Here is a 22,634-nt window from a genome sequence, read left to right as displayed (position 1 = left end):
ATAGACTTATAAAACCATTTATTTTGTTCCTATAATATATAGATTCTGTGACACAGATAAAAATAACGTCCTCTTAAATCTTGCTCATGCAAGAATTTCTTATGAACATATTTACGTTAACTCGATTTGGACAGTAACTCATTTATCTCGTTTTTTTTGAGCCCGTTTATTGCCACACCGTTGTAAGATATCTGTAATAGGTCCTTTATGTTGAAATATAGCAATAAGCTGCGTGCGTGCTTCGGTCATTCCTTCGCTAATTAAGCTACTACGTTGCATATTTCCTTTAATTAATTCATTTACACGTTCAAGACCATCATCTTGTCTATTCCTGACATTTTGTTGTGATTCAAGCATGGTTAATGTTGTTTTCAGCTTTTCATGTACCTATACAAATTTCAGTTTATGATATCACTGTTTGAACGTTATTATTTACATAAAATATATATTTTATTACCATAAATAAATATTAACATAATCTACTATAAACTTACTTGTTTCTCAAGATCAGCAATATCTTCCATTTGTGCTGTAAGATGATATACTTTCCAACCATTTAATTTCTGTAATACATGTTTCTGTTGGGCTATTTCTGCAACAGTAGGTCGTCTTTCTTCACGAGGTCTAACCTCGCTTGGTCTTCTATAATGATGAAATCTACTGCCGCATCTATTTTTCCATGAAGGCCCTGTAAAACCAAATAATTATCTTCTTTTAACATATATTCATAGTGATTTTTGCTGGACATTCCTTCCACAAACCTAATAAACTAGGTGTAGGCCGTGTTCGTATTGCAACTGTTGGTTGTTGTGTAGGAGATTTGATAACATCACATTGCGCGTTTGAAGTTTGTCTCTTATCTGATAATTTTTCTTTCGATTCTTCTTTAAACTCTTTTTTCATCCTTTCTTCTGTAATAAATTGCATTTCTTCTTCAGTACACCTTGATTCCGTTAATTCTACTCCGGTAAGTTGTTGTTTTCGAGGCTTTTTTCTGGGAGACATTTCTACTGTTGGATTTATGGTAATCCTGGATTGTTCAGGTTCATCATCATGTCCAGGTGATGAAGTTGCTGAAACTGTAGTAGATCCTGAACTTTGACAACCTCCACCATCTTGATCTCCTCTCGGCGAACACGGTGGGCTGGATGTTGTAACAGCAGGTAAAGATGTCAGTACAGGAACTAAATTCTTAGCTGCACCTAAAAATTCGGAACTATTTCATCAATTTTTTTATCAAATACAAGAACAAGAAATGAAAAAACATCATATATGTAACATTATTTAACTTATTTTGTTCATACCTTTGATAGGTGAATTGTCATGATCTCTCTTTCGAAGTATACTTGGTCTTGGAGATGCATTTGTTTTAGTGTGAGGTTCATCGTATCCAGGTTCGACGAGTAATCTTACTGGAGTTTGGCGGTATTGGGTATATGTTCCTGCACAATATTATTCAATAAACATTGCTTTGAAAACATTAAAACACATCAACAGACAATGAAAATTACCTGCGGGTTCAAAAGAATAGTAGGTTGCAGTATGTGGCGGATGCAAATATTGCCCTTGAGCCGATTGAGAAGGCGCTGAATTTGAGTTATTATTTGCATTACTAGCGGAAGAAACCCGAAATCCAGATTGATTGGGTTTGATTTGCACAGTTTGTCCAATGCTTTGTGCCTGTACTGTTTTAGCAGGTGCTGATGTAACTCTTGCTGATGCTAAAGGTAAAGGATGCAAAGACATTCCAGTAATTCTAGCAACAGTAGTCGATGTAGGCTGTGATATTCTTGTTGTATTTGATGTACTTGCTGTTGTAGCAATTACACGTGATACTGTGTTAAGGCTTGACAAAGAGGTTACTGTTTGAACAACACGTGGTATTGTTTGTGACTGTGATTGTGGCTGCTGTTGCTGTTGCTGCTGCTGTTGTTGCACCTATTATATAATCAATTTCGATCAATATCCAAAGCACTAATAAAATATATCTTACATCATATGTGATATGTGTAATGTGTAAATACCTTTGCACTTACTTGTTGAGAAGGAATTACAATCCTACTAACAGTTCCAGTTGATGGAGTAGCAACAGTATTAATTGATAATTGCCTTCCAACTGTGGGCTGAACAGGCACTGAAGCTGAAGCAGTTACTCTATTTGTAGCTCCAACTACAGGTGCTGATACAGCTATACGATTTACAATACCTGTGGTACTTAGAGGTCTATTTGACTGATTAGGCTATAATATGAATACAAAATGAACATTATTTATTTACAATTTATTTACAAGTATTTATTTTACAACTTCAATTTATTGATTACAATGAGTAATAACTTACTTGAATAGTTTGAGTCGAAGGTCTGCTAGGTTGTGTAGTTTGTGATATATTTGATATTTGAGGAGCAGCTGGTCTGCTTTGCGTAACCGGCAATCTTGTAATACTATTGTTCGCTTGAAGAACTGGTGCTATTAATCTGGACGGAGTACCAGAAACTCCAGTGACCATTGTAGCTTGTACAGATCTTCCTTGGCCTGAAGGTGTAATTAAACGAGGCTGTTGACTGGCATACACTGTTGATGGTGGTCTTGAAATTCGGCTAACTGGAGGTATGGGATGCCTTTGTGGTTGAGCATATACCACTGATGTTGTTTTAGGTTGCCACTGAGAACTTGAAATAGCTGTATTTATTCTAGGAAATGCAAAAGATGGTATGGATTTTTATATTATTTCATGGTATATATGATTTTAATTTAGTATTTTACTAAATACTTAAAATAAATTCTATTTACCTGTTATACTTACTCTGAAATATTTAATGTTTAGTTATATAATTAAAAGATACAAATTTTTATAACATAAATTTTCGGTTGTCCGGTAAGTTCATTCCGATTTTTAAGAAAAATTCAAACGCGGCAATAACTTTCGATATACATTTATTGAATGATATAGGTGCCATTTTGTCCCACATCTTTCACGTAACTTGGATATTTCAACCTTTCAGAATCTCTCAGGTTTTTCGATTTTTATGTCAACCAAAGGATTAAAGTTTTTGCCATTAACACGTTGACGCTGGCGCCAATATTCAGAGTGCCAAATGCACGCCGCCTCATGGAACAAACTCGTGTAACCCATCGATAATGCACGCCGCCTTACGGGATAGACACGCATGACCCACCGATGGTGCACGCCGGCATCAACACGTTAAGAGAATTTTGTAATGACCTAAATAGATAAAAATTTAAGGGTGGAATGTCTGGTGAATACGATAGGTGGAGTAGCACGTCCCAACTAAGCTCCAACAGCTTTGTCGAGCAGTCAAAGACACATTAGGCCTCGCATTGTCATGATAAAACACGACGCCCTTCCGATTCGCTACTTCTGGACGTTTTTTTTCAATTGCCGTCTTTAATTCGTCTAACTACTTTCCCAAATTTATCGTTTGGTTCTTTGGGTAGAAGCTCATAATACAGTATTCCTTTGCAGTCCAACCAGACACAGAACATGAGTTTCTTCAGATGAAGACTGGCTTTTGGGATGGCTAAAGATTCATTTCAATTTCCTCAAGATCTTTTCCACTCAACATTATTATGAATAATACATTTTTCATTCCCCATCATAAAAAATGATGTCTCCTTGCGTTTATACAGCGAGTCGCGAATGGAAATGTGATTCATCGGGTTTTTCTCTGTTAAATTTTGAATTTTGGTGTTTTTAGCATTTCTGCTAATTCATGTGTTATATAGCATGGTTTATCCTTGATCAGTGATTTGATCTAATCTTCATCAGTGGTGAAGGGCCTACCCGGACGTTCTTGATCTTCAAGGTTGAAATCCACTTCCACAATTCTTTCAGCTATAGCACCATCACCATAAACAGCACATATCTTGTTTATTGCCTGTGTGGTATTTTTGCCTTTCCGGTAAAAGAAAAGCATCAAATGCCTATAAAGCACTTTGTTTCCTTCCATATTTAAGAGCTTATAAAACTAATAAAAATGAATGTATCCTAACCGAACTTTTTTCTAAAGATGCCCGAAATATCACTTTTTAGGATATGTACACGTTACTTGTTTTTAATCATTCTGATATATATTTAGACCTGTCCTAATACCACCTGCCAAAAATCGACACGAACTTTCCGAACAACCCTTACATATATATATAAACACATATATGCATATATACCCTGATCTTGTGGTAGGTATAGCTTGTCCTGTATTTGCTCTAACAATCGGGGTAGCCACTGTCGATCTTGGGGCAGAAATATTGGCAACTGCAGCTGGCCCTCGTGGTACATGATAAGTTGCTGGCATATTTGTAACCTGTTGTGTCTGTTGTAATAGTTGTTGAGCCTGTGGTTGATTTTGACGTTCCACTGTACTTAACATACCTGGAGAAATTATCCTTACCGTGGAGCCCACTGAGCAGATCTACAAAACCATGATCAATGATATCTACTAAGACTTTAAAACAAAATAATGTATTTAAATGTAAATAAAAAGTTTTCTCTACCGTCGTTGTTATCTTGTTTGTTTCTGAAGTTGAAGTGGTACCGCAGGGAACTACAGGTTTCATTACAGGTAATTTTGAGTTTGTATCCATTGACATTGATTTTCCTGTAAGACTAGTAGATGTACCACCAACTGATCCCACTATAGTCTGTGTTGACTGAATATTTTGTATGTTACTTTGAACAACACTTTGCACATTTTGTATACTTTGCATAGTAGTTAAATTCTGCGCTATGCTTTGTACAGTTGTCTCTGGTAGATGTTTATCACCGCCACTTTCGACTGAACTTAATGTTGTATTCATATCTATATCTCTAAAAATGATCTTTATATATATATATCATATATATATCATATATATAAAGATCATATATATATATATATATATATATATATATATATATACGTAAAAATAGAATAAAATCTATTTTGCACATAAAAATTAGTCTCTAAATTTTATATTTTGTTTATTATCCTTTATTATAGGTTTCTTTCATCTTCTAAACTTTATAGAAATTAAAAATTATTATACATAAAATAGTCAATACTGTTGGAGAGTGTCAAGTTTTTTAAATATATTTGAAGGTTATCTACTTTTCTAATAATTTAACAGCAATAACAAAGATAATATATATAAAACAATGTTATAATGAGAGTACGGCATTAAAATATAAAATAATGTTGAGTATTGTAAAAAATGAATGTATTTTTTTATCTTTGAAACTGACAGTAAGCAGTATTTTTTGGGGGGAATATATAATGATAAAAGTACGCATACCTTTATAAAAACATAACGCAGTAAGATCATTACCGATTTATTTAAACGTACACATATAACATTCTTAAAATTCTTCCGTTTCATTGATGCTTTTCAAAAAAAAACATTTTACACCCCAAACAGCAGTTTTCTTATCACTATAGAAATTTATAGCGCCTAGTGTAAGCACAAACAGCAAGCACAATGCAGTGCAGGTAGATTGTTATTAGCTAAATAAATGTTCTATGCATTTACTATATTCTTCACTTGATAGGAACATTTCATTTAATCAAACAATTTTAAATGGAAATAAATATACAATTATGAAAACTTGAATAAATAGTAGAATATAGTAATTTAATTATTTATATCAAAATATAATATATTGTAAATACATTTACTATAAAAACAGTGAGTAATATCTCCATAAAGAAAATCACTATTAAAAATAGTTAGTGATTTTTATTCTGAATGTAAAGTTGGTTAAATTACGGTAACAATAAAACAAATAGTGCTCACTATTTATTGGAGACATTTCTTTTTAATTTGAATATTTATTTAGTTTTCTTTATATTATAGTCATAATAAACTAAATTATTCAATAAACTAAATTAACTCTCTCTCTCTTTCTGTTTCTCTCCTCTGTAATTGAATAAAAGAATACGAGTATATTTTTTCATACACATTATGTAAGAACTTCTTTTATTTGCAATTTTAAATTATTATTCACATAACTATGCGAAAATTCAAAACAAATATTAATAGATTAATTCAAAATAATGAAACATGTGTATGATTTTATTTTTCACAACAAATGATCATTATTTCTTAACAGAAGCTATAAAAATATTCTCTTTAAGAGAACTTATATGGTCTATGTTTTATAAACTAATATTACACATAAAATAATCTATTGAAAAATAAATTGGCAAAAAAAACTTTAATTCATATCTGTTCATGTTAAAACTACTTGTTATCTTTAAGAGCGAATTTGAAAAATCTCTATGTTTATACATATATATATATAAAAGTTTAATGATTTTTCAATTACATATATGTACATATATATTTGAAAAAATATAGAAAAGTTACTGCGTTACTCGCATCTTAGCTAATGATAACCATATTAAACCTGCAATATTACGAAACGTTTTTAAAGAAAATAGATCACTAGCAGGTTATATAGTGAAAACCGTGGTGATAACACACGCGTCTTCCGAAGCGCCACCTTGCTCATTTCCGATGTTCTTTTCGGAAATGGCAGAAACGTTACGTTTGTGCTGAGAAAACGTGACTAAGAATAAGAAAGAATATTTGATGGTCGATAGAGATCCAAGAGAGAACGAGTGTTATATATTATTATTCCATTGCATATTGATGTACATTAAGGCTGTCGCGCAACGGTATGCAGCTGTCGAAGTAAATCGACCACAGTAACACGGATACAGAATTTTTCGCAGTAGTCCGTGGTCACGGGTATCCGGGTGCCGGCACATATCAATATAAGCGAGTACGAACGATTTAGTTATTGAAAAAAATGGCGGCGGAAATGCTAAGCAAGAATCGAATGATGGTTTTTAAGTACAAAGGCAAAGATCAAGAAGTGAGTATCCGGTGTGTTCATCATTGTGCGCAGTTAGGTTGTGCGTCTGGAAACTTCGGCTGTCGTACTGACCGAATAAATCCAAGATTATTATGGGTGCTGATTTTTTTTTCAAATTTCTGCAATGTATTTGCATACTTTGTTGTCCCATATAATGGATGGATCTCTGCATGTTTCTGTATATTCAGCTAGCATAAGATGCATCAATATTGTTAATATAACTTTATCAAATACCGCAATATCGTATTTTGAATAGAATCGTACTATTCCGAAACAAGTAGACAATATCGTTATATTAACGTCAAATATAGCACTATCAGAAATAGACCTGAACAAATTATTATAAAAAATATATTATGAGAAATATAAAGTCGAGTTATTTTATTTTGATCATTTGTTTAAATCCTTATGAGTAAGTTATTAATAACTTACTATGTAATCTCATTATATCCTTGAGATAAATAATGCTTTTATGTATCTTTTCATTGCAATTAGAAATATTGAGGTTCTGTAGAATGTACATGATATTTTAGTTTACCTCATTTAAAAAAAATTGGTATATTGGACTATTTCCAAATAGTAAAAATGTTTTGAAATTCAACTAAATTTGTCACAAAATTTTTTAACAAAATTGTATTGGTTTAAAAAAGTTCTATTGAACGATACATTTTCTATTATTGTTGTATTTGTAGGTAAGTAAAATTTACAAACATTGTAAATATACTTTGTTCTTTATAGTAAATTTTTTTTTATATAAGATTTTGAAATTACTATTAAAGTATTTTCAGTTATGATACTAAATATATATTAAAACTTCAAAAATTGTCAAATAAATATCACTTCCAGAAATTCATGCATTATTATTAAAGAACACAAAATGTTTATATGTATTATATGATTGTTACATATTTTATTACATTGTACAAAACAGAAACATTTTCATTATCTAATATTTCAATTTTACTTCAATAGAGATTGGTAAAATCATCATAATACATATTTTTTAATTTTTAAAGCATAAAACACAATATTACAGTAATTATGCTATTTTTCTATAATGAAAATGTACTTAATCTATATCTTCTTTTTAAAGTACATTTGCATTTTAAAGATAGTGGAATGCGATACATTGCAGTTGATTTAATAGCTTTTAAATGGCAATGTATCATATATTTCAGGAAATGAGAAGAAGAAGAAATGAGGCAACAGTGGAGTTACGTAAAAACAAACGTGATGAGACTTTACAGAAACGAAGAAATGTGCCTATTACGGATTTAATAGGTAAAGTTTTTAAAAGAAAGAATATTAAATGTCGGGTGATGTAACAACATCCTTTTCCAGATGAAGAAGATATTGATAAAAATAACATTGATTTATCAAAAATCAATTTAAAGGGACTAGTATCGAAAGCTAAAAATTCAGATCCAGCTGTTAAATTACAAGCTGTACAACAAGCAAGAAAGTTATTATCATCAGATCGTAATCCACCGATTGATCGATTAATTGATAGTGGCATTTTACCAATTTTAGTTACATGTCTTCAACAGCACAATAGGTATAATAGTGAATGACTTTTTATATAAACAAAGTGTTAATTATAACCTTGATTATAATCCAAATTTATAATATTACTTAATATATTACTTTTTGTGAGAGTAAAATTATATTTACTGGTTGTGTAAGATTTTATAGGTCTAGAAATTTCATTAATTGTCTTTTGTTTTTAAGATAGGAATAGAATGAAATACATACATAATAGTTTTTCTTAAAAGCTCGTTTCTGATATTAGTTTCCAATGGCAATAAATACTTGGTTTTATTGTTTGCATCTTTATTGTTATTAAATATTAATATAATTTTCTTTCCAGTCCGTCACTGCAATTTGAAGCAGCATGGGCTTTAACAAACATTGCAAGTGGAACTTCACCTCAGACGCAAGCAGTTGTAGATGCTGGTGCAGTTCCACACTTCTTGCATTTGTTACTTTCAAGTCAACAGAATGTCTGTGAACAAGCTGTATGGGCTTTAGGTAGGTAAATTAAAGTAAACAATACTGTCATGTGATATTGATGGTCTTTTTTGTTGTAGGAAATATTATTGGAGATGGTCCTACATCTAGGGATTATGTCATCGAGCGTGGTGTTGTACAGCCATTGTTAGCGTTTATTAAGCCAGATATACCAATTACTTTTTTACGTAATGTAACTTGGGTAATCGTAAATTTATGTAGGAATAAAGATCCACCGCCACCTGTTAAAGCTATTCAGGAAATTTTACCTGCTCTTAACGTACTTATTCATCACACAGATATCAACGTAAGTTAGACATTTAATACACTAGTAATTGCACGTAGTTATTATAAACAATTTATTATATTCAAAATAAATTGTAGATTCTTGTCGACACAATTTGGGCAGTGAGCTATTTGACTGATGGTGGTAATGAACAAATTCAAATGGTTATAGATAGTGGTGTAGTGCCTCGTCTTATACCACTTCTCTCGCACAAAGAAGTTAAGGTGCAAACGGCTGCTTTGAGAGCAGTTGGCAATATTGTAACGGGTACAGACGAACAAACGCAAATTGTATTAAATTGTGATGCACTTTCATATTTTCCCAATTTATTAACTCATCAGAGGGAGAAGATTTGTAAAGAAGCAGTTTGGTTCCTTTCAAATGTAACTGCTGGCAATCAATCTCAGGTTCAAGCAGTTATAGATGCTGGATTACTGCCTCTCATTATTCACAATTTAATGAATGTAAGAAGATATTTTTGTTAAAATTATCGAAATTTGTTAACTTTTATCAATGTTACCATTATATATTTACCTTTTTTATCAGGGTGAATTCCAAACACAAAAGGAAGCAGCGTGGGCAATCAGCAATTTAACAATAAGTGGCAATGAAGAACAGGTTGCGCGAATGATACAAGAAGGTGTTATCGCACCTTTTTGTAATCTCCTAGATTGTAAAGATACTCAAGTTGTACAAGTTGTTTTAGACGGTATACACAATATGCTCAAACTTGCTGGACCACAAGTTGAACAGTTGGCCAATATGATTGAAGAATGTTCAGGTTAGTCTTTGTAGCATTTAGTGCCATGTACAGCATTATTTTAAAGTATATTAATTTATATTATGAAATTTGTGTGTTTTTGTAGGTTTGGATAAGATTGAATCATTGCAAAATCACGACAACATAGATATTTATAAATTAGCGTACGAAATTATTGAGCAATACTTTTCAGAAGAAGTATGTACTTATTCTATTTTCGTAATTAATGATTAGATTTTATTGTGATGTTTCTAACACAGAAAAAATAATTTATGATTCTTTTAGACAAATGATACGAATCTGGAGCCACAAGTTGTGGAATCAACATTCGAATTCGATCAGACGACGAGCATTTCAAACGAAGGTTTTAAGTTCTGAGAGGGCCTCTATTATTTCTTATCTGATCGTGCCGTCCCCCGACAAACTCTGTTATGGAGTCATTCTACTTACCCTTTTATATTCTTATGTGGCAATTTCAATATGCCGTTACCGAATCAAGGATCATGTTTGGTTTTGCAAATTTAAAACTGTAATTATGACTGGCCAATGTTTTACCCTCTTCCTCCCCCCCCCCCCGAAAAAGACAAATTAGAACAAAACAAGGATAAAGCCGTGGAGCAAAAGAGTTTCTTATTGGGATAAGAATCTGTATTCTTTTCTTTTTGATTCTTTTAACGAATTATATGTTAGCTTTTTCCCCTTTCTGATTGCACATACTAAAATCATTGGTGGAGTGGTACTTAGCCGAATGCAGCTAATGACATGCATCATATTGACTAAATTATTCTAGTAAATTAATTAACTTGCTCTCTAAATTGAAGAGCAACGAGGAAAAGATCCTTTTTATTGTTTGATCATGCTGCTCTCCACTCTAACTTGAGATAAGTCTTGGTTAGTGATGTTACATTTATAAAATAGTTCGTGTATATTTTAGGCATGTTAAATTTATAATAATATTGATTACTAAATAAATAAGTCAATTGACTACTCTTTATTAGCTTAATTCACGTCTATGAATTATTTCTGTAAGGGGAAGAGGATAAACAATAAAACTGTCTAATAAACGCGGCAACGTTAATTGCTAATCTTTGCCTAGACTTTCGATTGCGTGAATAAGCAGGTTATCTAGAAATTTGAAGAGATTTAAATATTTTCATAAAATATGTCCTCTTATTATAAAGTACTTTTTTTATTTACTACGTTATTACAATTACGATTTTGGTTGATATTCAATAGTGGGATCACTAAATGGGTGAACATCATCCGCATAAAGTTCTTCAGGAAGTACATTCGTGTTTTCATTATTCGGTAAATATGTAGGAAAATGTGGTGACGTACTTTTTTTAGTAGGTAAAATCGTATCATACAAATAACACATGGTATTTACCTCTCCTGGGACGTTATGACCTAATACCCAAATTACATTATATTTAGTGTTTATTCGTAGTATCTGCAACATACACAGAAAAGTTTAACAGTGATCTGAAGCCATTACATATAATTGTTAATAATCTTTCAACATATTTACATCGTTGTAATTATTTATTAATATAATTCTGATGGATTCTTTTTAGAAAGTGGATCTTAACAAAAAATTTATTTACAATTATTGCTATTGCAATTGTGACAGATCAATATTATTTTATTATTTATAATTCTTTTCGTTTGTTGATCTAAAATAATTGTGAAATTTTTGTGTATAGTCATATAACTGAGGCATGTCTTTAAATAATGCTATAAGGAAATTAATTAAATTTTTTAATTCTATGTTTGAGAGTTTCCATTAGATTAATAACTATTATTAATAATTAATAGTTCTTTCATTTTTTGCTAATATCTTTCATATGCTCTAATATCAGAGTGTTAAGGGAAAAAGTTATTACACATTGTGTAACGTTATGACGTTGGTATATTCTTTGGTATATTCCTAGCACAATTTATCATTCTTGCAAATTTTCTATGTTATTTACATTACAGACTATAATTTTAAAATAAATGATAAATGAATTATATAAGTTTGACTAATTGTGAATATATGTTTTTCACTAGCTGTTGTAAAATAATTTTAAAGTGCCACTGCTGTATAATGTATCTTCCTTTCAAAAGTAATATAGTTTTAAAGAATCGACGTTTTGTAACTACTGAATGATGTAAGGAGATAATCTTCAAATGTTTCATCATAAATATCTACATTCTCAAATATTTCATATAAAAATTTCAGAATTCAATGTATCTTACTTCTATACTAAACACATTTTATATGGGAAGCAATTCTGGATTCCTTACATGAGAGTTACAAAAGATTGAGTTGAAATGCTATGCATAATTTTTAACTAATTTCATTTAAGATAAATGAAAAAATTGAGTACATTCTTGTAGTTATAGATTTTCAACTTCACGAATATTTTTTTTGTAAAACTACAAAGAAAAAAATAAAAATAAATATGCACTATCTTTGTATAAAACTTGGAAAAAATATTTACAACAAATAGTGTTCATATATAAAGTATATGTATAAACAATAATTTGATATAGCTATTATACTGATAGATCATCTTGACCATTCACTCTAATTTTACAATTGAAAACAAAACAAATTATGTGGTTCGATGAAAAAATAAAGATTCAATTGTACTGTTTAATATATTGTGATACATAAAAAAAAAAATAATAAGAAAAAAGATTATACTGTATTTTGAATTGTTGTTTTACTTGTATCATATATGATATTTCATAATAACAAAAACTAATAAATATATAAAAAAAAATGTCTTTTTAAATGACTATATTTGCAACCAAAAGAAAGACGAATAATAGATCATAAATGTAGTAGATGTGTGCTAAGTAAAAATGATGAATTACCTTTACACCTTTGAGAATACGCCAACGATTTCCCATATGTCCAGGCATTTTAGTACCTGGCATTACCCTAGCCTTTGTTCCTCCTGAGCCTATATTGCCTGGTCTTCTATGCGTTTTAGTTACACCATGAGAAGCAGGCATACCTTTAAAGCCCCACCTTTTCATGACACCTTGAAAACCACGATCTATACTATGTTTTTAAAGAACAATGCAATAGATTACATATTATACACATCACGTATAAAAAAGAGAATACTAGTAAATGAGATTTACGTTTTTCCTCGAATATCAATAAATTCTCCTGGTTTAAAATGAGCTGCACATAAAGGAGTTCCTGGTTGAAGAGCAGCATTTGGTGAAATTACAAATCTCATTAGTGTTTTTTTTGGTGAAACTCCAGCAGCATTAAATATTCCATAATATTCCTTAGTAAGCTGTACAAATTGATAATACAAACATTATATTCAGGAAACTTAGATAAATATTAAGAGATATAGGAAATATAACATACTAGCTGCGGATCAATATTTACAGCACCTAATACGAGGCAACCATTTTTTACTTTAGGTTGTAAATGTTTAGTGCGCTTAACTGGATTGAATTCTTCAGGTGGCATGTATTTTACAACTTCATTATCTACAATCTATTAAGAAATTAGATATATGAGTTTATATGAAATTAAAATGTATTTCATATAATTATTATTATAGTATATTTACTATAGTAGAAAATACCTGTATTAGCGTTGTCGTTACTTTTTTACCATTTTTCAACCACATTGGATATACTCCTATCTTTTTCCCAATTAAACCAGTACGTTTAGAGCCTGGAGTCCATGTTGCTGACTGAACAAGTTTTGTATTTAATGGAGATTTTTGTACATTGAGCAGACCATTATTGGCTGATACAAATTCAGAGAGAAATTCTTTGTTTTCTGGAGAAAGTTCTTCATTATAACGCTAATATGAAAAACGACAATATAGATTATTGGTGAAAGAGTAAAAAATAAAATTGTTATTTATCTATTTCAAATACATACTACATGTGTTGGTTTTGGTAGCCACTGTGGGTGACGTTTCTTTGGTGGAGGATTTTGTAATTTACCACGAGCAGGAACAGATATCATGTTGAGGCTAAAATAATTGTACTAGTAAAAATTAATTTATTTTACAAAAACATTAAAGTAAATTATTACAAGTATAAACATATTATTCTAACTTAATACCTTTGTTTTAAGTGTCTACTAAACAGTTGAAATCCATTAAGGCTTTTTAAAAGCGATGTCATGTTTGCGAAATATCATAAAAATTCTGAAAGAGGTTAGATTGTAAATTAATATCGAATATGTTATAAGATCTGTTTATAAAACGTAAAATATTAATAATATATTTATGTAATATGGAACAGAAAAGTTTATTATAATTAATTCTTATTTTCATAATTTTACAAATTATGCTTTACAGGTAACAAATTTAATCTATTAGCAGTTTACTGTTAGACAAGTTTACTATTAGCACAGACGAGATGTAAAAATTACAAATTATAAGATAAACTTAAAACGTGTATATTTTTATTATTATCGTATTAATTTTAATATTTAGTGGAGCCGATAACTAAGTACATCCACAAACGAGGGTACGTCTGAGTTTGATCCTACTCCTCGGGTCCCAACACTGTTCATGAGTTCTCTGATATGTGTTAGAGTTGATATAAGAGAATAATAATGAATTATCTAATTTACAAGTAATGGAGAAATTTTTAAAGAATGCGACAAACTTCGCCTTGAGATAAATACCAATTAAAGGTGAATGAAAATGTATATAAAGAAACAAACGAAGCGGAAGAAAAAGATACATACATTAACATCTCAAATTGTTGTAACGAATGAAAAAGCTTTGAATTATACACAAAGTAATAGTAGGATTGAAAGGAAATATCAAAGTATGTTGCAGATTGCGTACTATTTATTCATTAGTGGGGAATAAAATTTGATTCTTTATTTTATTTCCCGATTCTTAACATTTTTAAACTATAAATTTAAATACAAATAATAATTCTTAAATAATCATTTTTTAAGTACAAAAGGCTATTTATATAATCCAAGTATTACAAATAAATTTTTATTTTATATTCAATTTTTTAATGAAAGCATTTTTAAAAATGAAAAAAGATATTCTATTATTTGAAATTGATTTAATGACTTATTCAAATTTTCGTACACAATTTAATAAAAATTTGTAACTTAATATGTTCTAGAATGTTCTAAATGTCCTTATGTCCTATGACATAAAGGTCATGAATGATTGGACGACGGTTGGCCATCGTTAGAGACATTGTCGTCCTAAAGGCACAGATACGCATGCGATCAGATTAAAAGTAAGAGAGGAAATGAGAGTGCTCACGCCCATACTTCTAGTGTTGTATTATAATAGTATAGATGCTGCACCATGCGACCAAATGCTGAGTTTACTTGACATTAGCATGTACAAGAACCTATAACATTAGGGATCTGCCCTGTTTGCTTGAATACTAGTATAGATATGAACTTACTGAGTTCCACGCTACAAGAACATATTTAATTGTACGGTTCTATGGAAAAGTTCATATCTACTTTTCCTAGTTTTATATATACATATATATAATTCCTAATTTTATAGGTTCTTGCACATGCTAATTTTACTTAAACTCAGCACTTGGCCGTATGGTGCAGCACCTGTACTATGAACAACTAGAAGCACGGACGCGAGCATTTCCTCATTTCCTCTCTGATAGAATATAGATCGATCTCGATTATAAGTATACCCGATCACTGATTTAATTATTATTCCTACCATTCCTTCGTATGTAGCGCTGGTATCTTATTCTATACTGAACCGATAATGTCGCATGTGATACTAAAATAGTATGGGGGGCTATGTAGCCCCCGGTCTGTGAAGAAATTGAAAATTCTAGCATTTCTTGCTTTTAAAAATAAATTTGTGGATGATGTAAGATATTTTAATCAATTTTACAATTTAAAGGTATTTTTAGGAAAAGAGCTTAATATAGGAAGCTTTAAAATTTTTATTTCCTCTCTGAAATAGGTAGAATATTTTAAATCAAATCTTGAATTTCATATAAAAGTGTTAAAAATTTGTGAACTCTTTTTATACCTGACCAAGATGCTATCAAAATTAACGTATGAAAGATCAAGACAAGATAATATTGTACAAGAATACCGCTTCGCGTCCTCCCTTATCTTCCATATACTAATTCTGAGAAATTAAAGTTAAAATATCTGCTAAACTAATGGTTTTTCGGTATAAATAGTTTAATATCTTTTTGTAGAGAATATCCAACTGGATCGATTAATGTTGCAAAAATATGCGGTACCATTTAAAAAGCTCTTTTAAGGTCAATTAATATTTTAGAAAATATAGTGTTAAAAAAACAAAATATATTCGTTTGACCAGACCCCTTAAATACAATAATCTATTTCACTTCAAACAGTTTTTGATAAAGTGAATAGATAAAGTGAATAGATTCCAGATGATAGTTTCTACTGACTGACCCTGTATTTTCATCAATAAGGAAATAGCGAAGTCATTTTAACGTCTTTCTATTATTTCACCCAAAATTTTTTAAGTCATCGTTGCAACGGTCAAAATATATGACATTTACTGCTTCATTAATTTTAAGACATCGCTATATTTCCAACAGTGACTATACATAGAACGAGAATTTCTTTCTGTTTTAAAGAATCGTTTCAGGTCTTAACGAACAAACTTCGAAAAGTATATCAATTTTTTATCCCTTCATTTTCAAAATATTGTATAATGTCGTGAAATCATTTATGACTATCAAAACGCATCGCTTGAATGCTAAAACGAAAGATTAAGTGTCCGAGACAAGACAAGTGTTTTTATATAACCTCTGCTTAATGCTAAACAATTGATTCAACGTTTTCAAAATGGTATGCGTAATCCATAATATCTCTTGATCGCGCGCATACGAGTTGATACACAATTCTAATTTTTGTTGTAATAAAACGTTTGGAAATGAAGTTTTTCATTGATACAACTACTAAAACCTAAATGTCTAACGTTACATAATACTCATAATATAAATGACAAAATACTCTTTCGTCTACAATAACTTGTAAACGTAATATTACATTTTTTCGAAACCAAACGCACAACAAATGTACGTAAACGTTTATTCGAAGAGTCCTTCGTTCTTATGGCTGCATCCAAACGATGCCAAAGTCGAGTCGTTTAATAATAACAGCTGCTGTTTCATTCGACCATGTTTTCATATTTCAGATTGTTTGATAATTTTATATAAACGGTATACGTGACGATATACATGAAGAATATACAATCTTATCTAAATAAAAATTTGTTAGATCAAACATTTCGAGATATCGCTTCGTGTGCAATCATAGGCACGTACTTTCATTTGGAACGTTATTTTAAAGACCCTTTGAATGAGAAATTCGAGGTAGCATTTTCTAGCGAGTTACATACAGTAACGTTTACTTAAAATATTCGATTGAAATATTAAAGTAGTTAAAAGTAAAGTATCGAAATAAATTAAAACCATTTTCGCTTAGTATGACGTTTTAGTGTCAACTCCATTTCATCTACATCCTTATCAACATCCTTCTTCAATATTCTTTTCAGTCTCTTCTCTTTTATTTTCTCCTTTAATTTGTTTTGTTTTCTTTTTTTCTTTTCACTTGTATCCATATCATTGCATGATAAATCGTTTTTATTTTTAGCTATTAAACAATGAAGAATGTAATTTTCTTTATTAAGATAGATCAGTAATAGGTACTTTCGTTTCATTATACTTGTACTTGCCAGCAAATAGATCCATGTGACGATGTATACTCCGATCTTCTTCTATTTCTCTGCGACGATCCATCTCCAAGCAGTCGACAATTTCATTTCGTCTTTCAACAATTTCTATCAATCTGTCGATAAAAATATTAAGCTTTCATTGCACTTCTTTTATCATTTACGAATAGTTGTTAAAAAAAAGAAAGAAGGCTGAACTTAAACCTTTGTATCAACGCTTCTTCTCTTTGTTTATCAAAATCCGTTTTAGTTGATTCATTTTGTGCCATTAAGCATCGAATTTGGTATTCCACTTCAGCATGTTCTTCTTCTAATCTCTGCTGTCTTCGGAGTAACATTAATTCGGCTTGTCGTCTAAATAACTCGTTCTTTTCGTTTACTAAAGTAAATAACTCTAAGACTAATTCTTCTACATCTGTTCCAAGGGAAATATCTGTAGTGTTTACAAAATTACAAAAATTACAATATTATTGTAGAAGAAAATTCGAAATATATAAGATATTATATTTTATGCAAAGTACAAGGATACTTATAGGGTAAGGATACCATGCAGGGGATCGACTATCGAAACTAAGAAAAAACGTCCTTTACAGATTTGCTCGTTTATGCTCTCTCTAGATTTTGGAGAAAATCGCGAGAGTGAGAAAAGAAACAAAGAAGTTTTGGTTTTTTCACTTATTTATTTAGGCTGATTTGTTCTGAGAAAGCGAATCGTAACTGCAGTGCACCAAATATTACTAAAGCGATGTCTAGCTATAATTTAGAGCTGTCAATGTTAGATGTATCGCGTGCATTGCTGCAAGTGCATTTTGAACAATATCTTCATTAAATGGACGATAGCACGAATAAAGAAGTATAAATAAGTATAAATAAGTGAAGAAGCGAAGACTTATTTGTTTCTTTTTTCGTGATTTCCTCCAAAATAGAGCATATGCGTGCAAATCTCTAAAGGACATTTTTTCTTCATTTACCGGTTTCTTATAAGCTTCCGAAATGTTGACATTCAAATTGGATTATTCATCGGAATTATTTTTCCTTTCCTTAATAGAGAGATTTGGGTACAATAAACATATTTACCGCTAATCTGTGATCCAGATTCACATTTACTTCTTATCAATTGTTCCAATCGGACACCTTGCTTTTCTAAGCCTTGTTGTTGCAGTTCTATTTCGTCTAACTCCAACTTAACATCCTTAAGAGACATTACTTTTATCTAAAATGGTCAAAAAGCTTATTTTTATTCATGTTTTCAATTATGTCGATGTTGTTTCAAACGGTGAGAAAAGGAACGTTGGCAGGACTGGCGTAGGTTCAGGTAGCAAAGTTCTTTATGATACGATGGGCACAATACGCGATACGCGACACGAAGATTTATAACTATCAACTATACTACTGTTATACAACTATATATAATATGCACTTCTTGGTAGTTTGAAGTGTGTTGAAGCGTGTGTGAGAACGATGTTCGGTATATAGAACGGTCGAGACGCGGAACGGCGGGATCGGTTTTAAGGAAAACAAAGTGGCCTCGAATATATGTACAATTGCGTACACTGTGTCAGGATGTAAATGGATCTTAATCTCTCTAAATGAAATTGTCGCAAGAGTTAGGTGAACTTGGGTATTTTCAAATTCGCGGAATTACGTGACTCGCAGTTAGGCTTACAGGTACGACGCAATTTACAGTTGTGGTCGTCCGATGTAACGGATGCGACAACAGATGTAAACTAAATCCACTTACCTTTCTTCTATGTGGTATTGGACAAGGTGGAGCAGGGCCTTTCTTCCTTTTCCATTTTCCTTCCATACTTTTGTCTAAATATGATCTGCAATGAAAAGTTTCCTCGCATGTTATGTGTGGAAAACTCTGTCTATTTCTATTTGTTTCATCTTTATTAGTCTTTTCATCTTCCCATATGTTATATTCTACATTGGCATCGTGTGATTTGTTCATAGGACACTCTTGAAAACCACTTGCCACTGGAATTGGTGGTGGTGGAGCTGGTCTTGGCTTACGTGTTTTAAATGTTTTATACGAAGGTGAATCCTAATAACAAAAAATTCGATATTTTTAGCTATCGTTCGTTGTACGATGTTGTACGTTGTATCGTTGTAACGATGGAATAAATTTTTACGCGAGTATTGTAAATTGTAAAAGATTGTGGTCATAAGTTACGCGATATTCGGCAGAACTGCATTGTAGTTTAGACATTGAAGATGTGCGCTGATCGGAAACACATTCCTTCTTATTTGGTGGTAACGGTGCTGGTTTCTTTTTCCTATAAGCTCCTCCTGTACGTATCCCTGATTCTGGGCTTCCTAAGCAATTATTTGACATGTATAAATAATCACGAGTGTCGCTCGTTTTTCGTCCATTTTTACTTGGGCTTTGCTCGTTGTGCCTACAACAAAACAAAATACATATCCCGTATATAAACTATCTTTTGAGACAAAACAAAGTTTAAAAAACATCAACATCTTGAAGTGTTTCGCTTTTGTAGAAATTTTTATAACGCGATAATAACTATTTTATTTATTTTTTATTTAGACATATATGAATTGTATTCCAGGGACTTGGTAATATTTTTTTAACGAGTAAGATCGACTTGAGTACGCAATTGTGTTCGATGTTACGAAGTTTCGCAACTAGAAACAAATATTATCTATAGCTATAACAATGATAAAAGTGAAAGGAAACATACGTTATACTTGATATACGAATATTGCAATATAATTTCACGATTCATTGTAAAAATATAGATATGTATTAGGAGGAAGCACGTTTCCGTCTTGCTATGGTTATAAAATGATTAACGCGTAATGTATCTGTCTAGACATTTACCTACATCGAATTTGTGCTGGGTAAACTAATAAAATTTGTCTATTATTTTTGCAATTCAACATTGTTAGCACGCTGCAACAATGAAAAGTATAGTTTAACAAATTTTTAATTTTTATACATACTTAATTGTGCGTGGTTTAGGAGTAGGCATAATCTCAGATGTTCTCTCCTTGAACTCCAAATCGCTATCGTGATCTTCTTCGTCGCTCCAAAAGGGATTTAGATTAATCTGTGGTGCGGCTAAACGTCGTTTTGTTGATCCTTCTACGAAATGTTGGTTAGCTTTACCACTTTTAAAATTACTTCTCGTAGCTGGTATTGGCAGAATAACTTCCTTCTTTTCTGTTTCTTCTACATTTTCAAAAGGATTTGTTAGATCTCTGGTAGTTACTAAACTGTTCATAGTTGTCACGGATTTATCAGTAATTCCTTCTTCGTCTTCTTCCTCTTCTTCTTCTTTTTCTTTTTCTTCTTCCACCTCCTCCACCTCCTTCGGCTCCTCCTGTTCTTCGTCACTTTTAAACGGGTTTAAATCTTCAGGATAATCTTCATTAAAATTAGAGCATATTACGTTTGTTGCATTAATATCGTTCGCAATCGTAGATGTATGATGTTCAATACTTTCTGTATTGGAATTCTGTAAAGGAATTGGTAAAGTTTTATTAACTTTCGATACACGCGATGATAGTAACTCGGAAGGAGCAATCTGTGTCGAACTGTCTTTATTGAAGCTTTCTGCATTATATTTTCGAGTGTTATCTTCACCGATGCCTGTTTCTTGCATTGTCGTATCTGGATTTATTATCGGACTTTCACTGTTTCCTATATTTTTAGTCCTATGCCTTTTAGTTTGTATCTTGAATTTTAATGCTTCGGTATCATGATTTTTAAGCTTACTCCTTTCGATATCATCTTTTTTCTTTTCAAACATTCTACATCTTTTTTCAACTATAGAATAACTGCTCTCAGAACTAGTCTCATCCGATAATTCTTTGTCGTTGCTATGAGATGCTCTTGTTTCCTTAATTACATTATGAAGCGAAGCTACAGAAGTTACTGTTATTTGATCCTGTTCGTGTTTATCAACGTTTAGTCGTTCATGGATGTCATGCACGTCATGCACGTCATGCACGTCATGCACGTAATCATGGACGTTTGTGTTTAACAACAGCCCGGCATTATCAGGTTCTAGTTTTAAACAAGTGACAATACGATTGAGTTTATTTTCTTCTTCGAGTTTACTTTGTCCTTCGTACTCAGTATTAGATAGGTATACTAAATTTCTGCTTTCTGTCTTTAAATTTGTATCATCTCCCTCGATGCTACTTCGATTTTCACTTATATGCATATTATCAAGAGAAATCTGTTCATCATTTTCCGAAAATAGTTGATTCGATATGAAATTGAGCCGTAATCGAGAAGTTTGCGCTATTAAATCAGGAATAACAACACGATCCGTGATCGATTCGTGGTCCATCCGCTCGATAGAATTACGACTAAACGGTTTTTTATTTATGTTTTCGTCATTGCTAAAAAATTGCTGACAACTGGAATCGATGTTATTCTTTTCAATTTCGCTAAATGTAGGATAGTCATAACTTTGCGTTATTTGTACTGGAATATCTTCATCCGGGCAGGTTTCACAGCAATATTGCCCTTCTTCGGTTTCATAATAATTACCAATAGTTAACTGATTATTGCATCGAGCGCAGCGAAAGCAAGTACGATGATAAGCAACATGGGCGAGGACCAGTTTTTCCGCTAGGAAAATTGGAAATCCACACACAACGCAGACATCCTTTCGCATACTACCCAGACACGTTGCTCCCTGCAGAATTTTAAACAAATATTTTAGTTTCTTCCTTTATATGGCGTATTTGTTTGTTATTGCAATTACTGCTGTACAACGGATTCAAATATTATAGAATAATTAATATGAAAATTTAATATAACGATATCGTTATATAACAAGCTCCATACATTCAAAACACGGCTATACTTGATCTTTCATAACTTATATCCTATTTTCTATATTTCGCAGCTTGTGTGAAAAGTTTCAACTCACTCTAAAGTTAGTACAAGTCATTGTATGAAAATCGATTAACGAAGATACAGTGCTGGACAAAAGTATTGGCACAGCAAGATTGTTATGATACAAATGCTTAT

At 31.4% G+C, this 22,634-nt stretch overlaps 4 protein-coding genes across 12 annotated transcripts in view; 1 reads left to right on the top strand and 3 right to left on the bottom strand.

Moving 5' to 3' along the window:
* Position 1: 1 nt before the first annotated feature.
* LOC132905861 (histone deacetylase complex subunit SAP130-A) lies at positions 2-5,484 on the bottom strand. Of its 3 annotated transcripts, none has more exons than XM_060957567.1 (10): positions 5,292-5,484; positions 4,515-4,838; positions 4,188-4,432; positions 2,341-2,692; positions 2,025-2,240; positions 1,512-1,938; positions 1,305-1,442; positions 762-1,202; positions 495-688; positions 2-387 (listed from the first exon to the last, which is right to left on the bottom strand). In XM_060957567.1, exons 1-10 carry the CDS (start codon positions 5,373-5,375, stop codon positions 139-141), a joined length of 2,670 nt encoding a protein of 889 aa, XP_060813550.1. In that variant the 5' UTR covers positions 5,376-5,484; the 3' UTR covers positions 2-138. The 3 variants fall into 3 exon arrangements, with proteins under 3 accessions (XP_060813550.1, XP_060813551.1, XP_060813552.1); XM_060957568.1 differs by having other exon boundaries at positions 2,037-2,240; positions 5,292-5,483; XM_060957569.1 differs by having other exon boundaries at positions 4,515-4,827; positions 5,292-5,483.
* Positions 5,485-6,486: 1,002 nt separating this feature from the next.
* Positions 6,487-10,929, top strand: LOC132905867 (importin subunit alpha-3). 2 transcript variants are annotated; one of them, XM_060957578.1, is made up of 9 exons: positions 6,487-6,873; positions 8,052-8,154; positions 8,215-8,428; positions 8,741-8,901; positions 8,961-9,187; positions 9,265-9,630; positions 9,713-9,947; positions 10,033-10,124; positions 10,212-10,929. In XM_060957578.1, the coding sequence occupies exons 1-9, from the start codon at positions 6,808-6,810 to the stop codon at positions 10,302-10,304; spliced, it is 1,557 nt and encodes a 518-aa protein (XP_060813561.1). In that variant the 5' UTR covers positions 6,487-6,807; the 3' UTR covers positions 10,305-10,929. The 2 variants fall into 2 exon arrangements, with proteins under 2 accessions (XP_060813561.1, XP_060813562.1); XM_060957579.1 differs by lacking the exon at positions 6,487-6,873 and adding an exon at positions 7,454-7,565.
* Positions 10,930-11,091: 162 nt separating this feature from the next.
* Positions 11,092-14,710, bottom strand: LOC132905872 (large ribosomal subunit protein uL3m). Of its 3 annotated transcripts, none has more exons than XM_060957589.1 (8): positions 14,647-14,710; positions 14,014-14,098; positions 13,828-13,921; positions 13,523-13,747; positions 13,300-13,431; positions 13,062-13,222; positions 12,789-12,978; positions 11,092-11,376 (listed from the first exon to the last, which is right to left on the bottom strand). In XM_060957589.1, the coding sequence occupies exons 2-8, from the start codon at positions 14,073-14,075 to the stop codon at positions 11,137-11,139; spliced, it is 1,104 nt and encodes a 367-aa protein (XP_060813572.1). In that variant the 5' UTR covers positions 14,076-14,098; positions 14,647-14,710; the 3' UTR covers positions 11,092-11,136. The 3 variants fall into 3 exon arrangements, with proteins under 3 accessions (XP_060813572.1, XP_060813570.1, XP_060813571.1); XM_060957587.1 differs by lacking the exon at positions 14,647-14,710 and adding an exon at positions 14,410-14,564; XM_060957588.1 differs by lacking the exon at positions 14,647-14,710 and adding an exon at positions 14,428-14,543.
* A 1,494-nt stretch (positions 14,711-16,204) lies between these two features.
* The window catches only part of LOC132905858 (EH domain-binding protein 1-like), a 43,101-nt gene continuing 36,671 nt past the window's right edge, over positions 16,205-22,634 (bottom strand). For 3 of the 4 annotated variants that reach the window (XM_060957555.1, XM_060957554.1, XM_060957556.1), the window contains 7 exons: positions 20,591-22,296; positions 19,803-20,028; positions 19,368-19,673; positions 18,704-18,839; positions 17,831-18,059; positions 17,620-17,742; positions 17,369-17,547 (listed from right to left, as the gene is read on the bottom strand). In XM_060957555.1, the coding sequence (XP_060813538.1) occupies positions 17,544-17,547; positions 17,620-17,742; positions 17,831-18,059; positions 18,704-18,839; positions 19,368-19,673; positions 19,803-20,028; positions 20,591-22,296 (2,730 nt within the window). In that variant the 3' untranslated portion in view covers positions 17,369-17,543. Of the gene's footprint in view, positions 17,548-17,619; positions 17,743-17,830; positions 18,060-18,703; positions 18,840-19,367; positions 19,674-19,802; positions 20,029-20,590; positions 22,297-22,634 lie in introns of all 4 variants that reach the window. The other variant, XM_060957557.1, reaches the window with a different exon arrangement.

This window comes from Bombus pascuorum, chromosome 4 (assembly GCF_905332965.1).
Source record: "Bombus pascuorum chromosome 4, iyBomPasc1.1, whole genome shotgun sequence".
In the NCBI taxonomy this organism is placed as follows: Eukaryota; Metazoa; Arthropoda; class Insecta; order Hymenoptera; family Apidae; genus Bombus; species Bombus pascuorum.
This window is presented reverse-complemented; position numbering and strand designations above follow the sequence as displayed.

Excerpts from the sequence above, each read along its gene's own strand:
- LOC132905867 (XM_060957578.1), top strand. The coding sequence starts at position 6,808 with ATGGCGGCGGAAATGCTAAGCAAGAATCGAATGATGGTTTTTAAGTAC. Across the intron at positions 8,155-8,214 it reads GCCTATTACGGATTTAATAG|ATGAAGAAGATATTGATAAA; the intron begins GTAAAGTTTTTA and ends ATCCTTTTCCAG. Across the intron at positions 8,429-8,740 it reads TGTCTTCAACAGCACAATAG|TCCGTCACTGCAATTTGAAG; the intron begins GTATAATAGTGA and ends TTTTCTTTCCAG.
- LOC132905872 (XM_060957589.1), bottom strand. The coding sequence starts at position 14,075 with ATGACATCGCTTTTAAAAAGCCTTAATGGATTTCAACTGTTTAGTAGA. Across the intron at positions 13,922-14,013 it reads AGTAGACACTTAAAACAAAG|CCTCAACATGATATCTGTTC; the intron begins GTATTAAGTTAG and ends CAATTATTTTAG. Across the intron at positions 13,432-13,522 it reads TAACGACAACGCTAATACAG|ATTGTAGATAATGAAGTTGT; the intron begins GTATTTTCTACT and ends ATTTCTTAATAG.
- LOC132905861 (XM_060957567.1), bottom strand. The coding sequence starts at position 5,375 with ATGAAACGGAAGAATTTTAAGAATGTTATATGTGTACGTTTAAATAAA. Across the intron at positions 4,433-4,514 it reads CAAACAAGATAACAACGACG|ATCTGCTCAGTGGGCTCCAC; the intron begins GTAGAGAAAACT and ends ATGGTTTTGTAG. Across the intron at positions 689-761 it reads GCCTACACCTAGTTTATTAG|GGCCTTCATGGAAAAATAGA; the intron begins GTTTGTGGAAGG and ends TTGGTTTTACAG.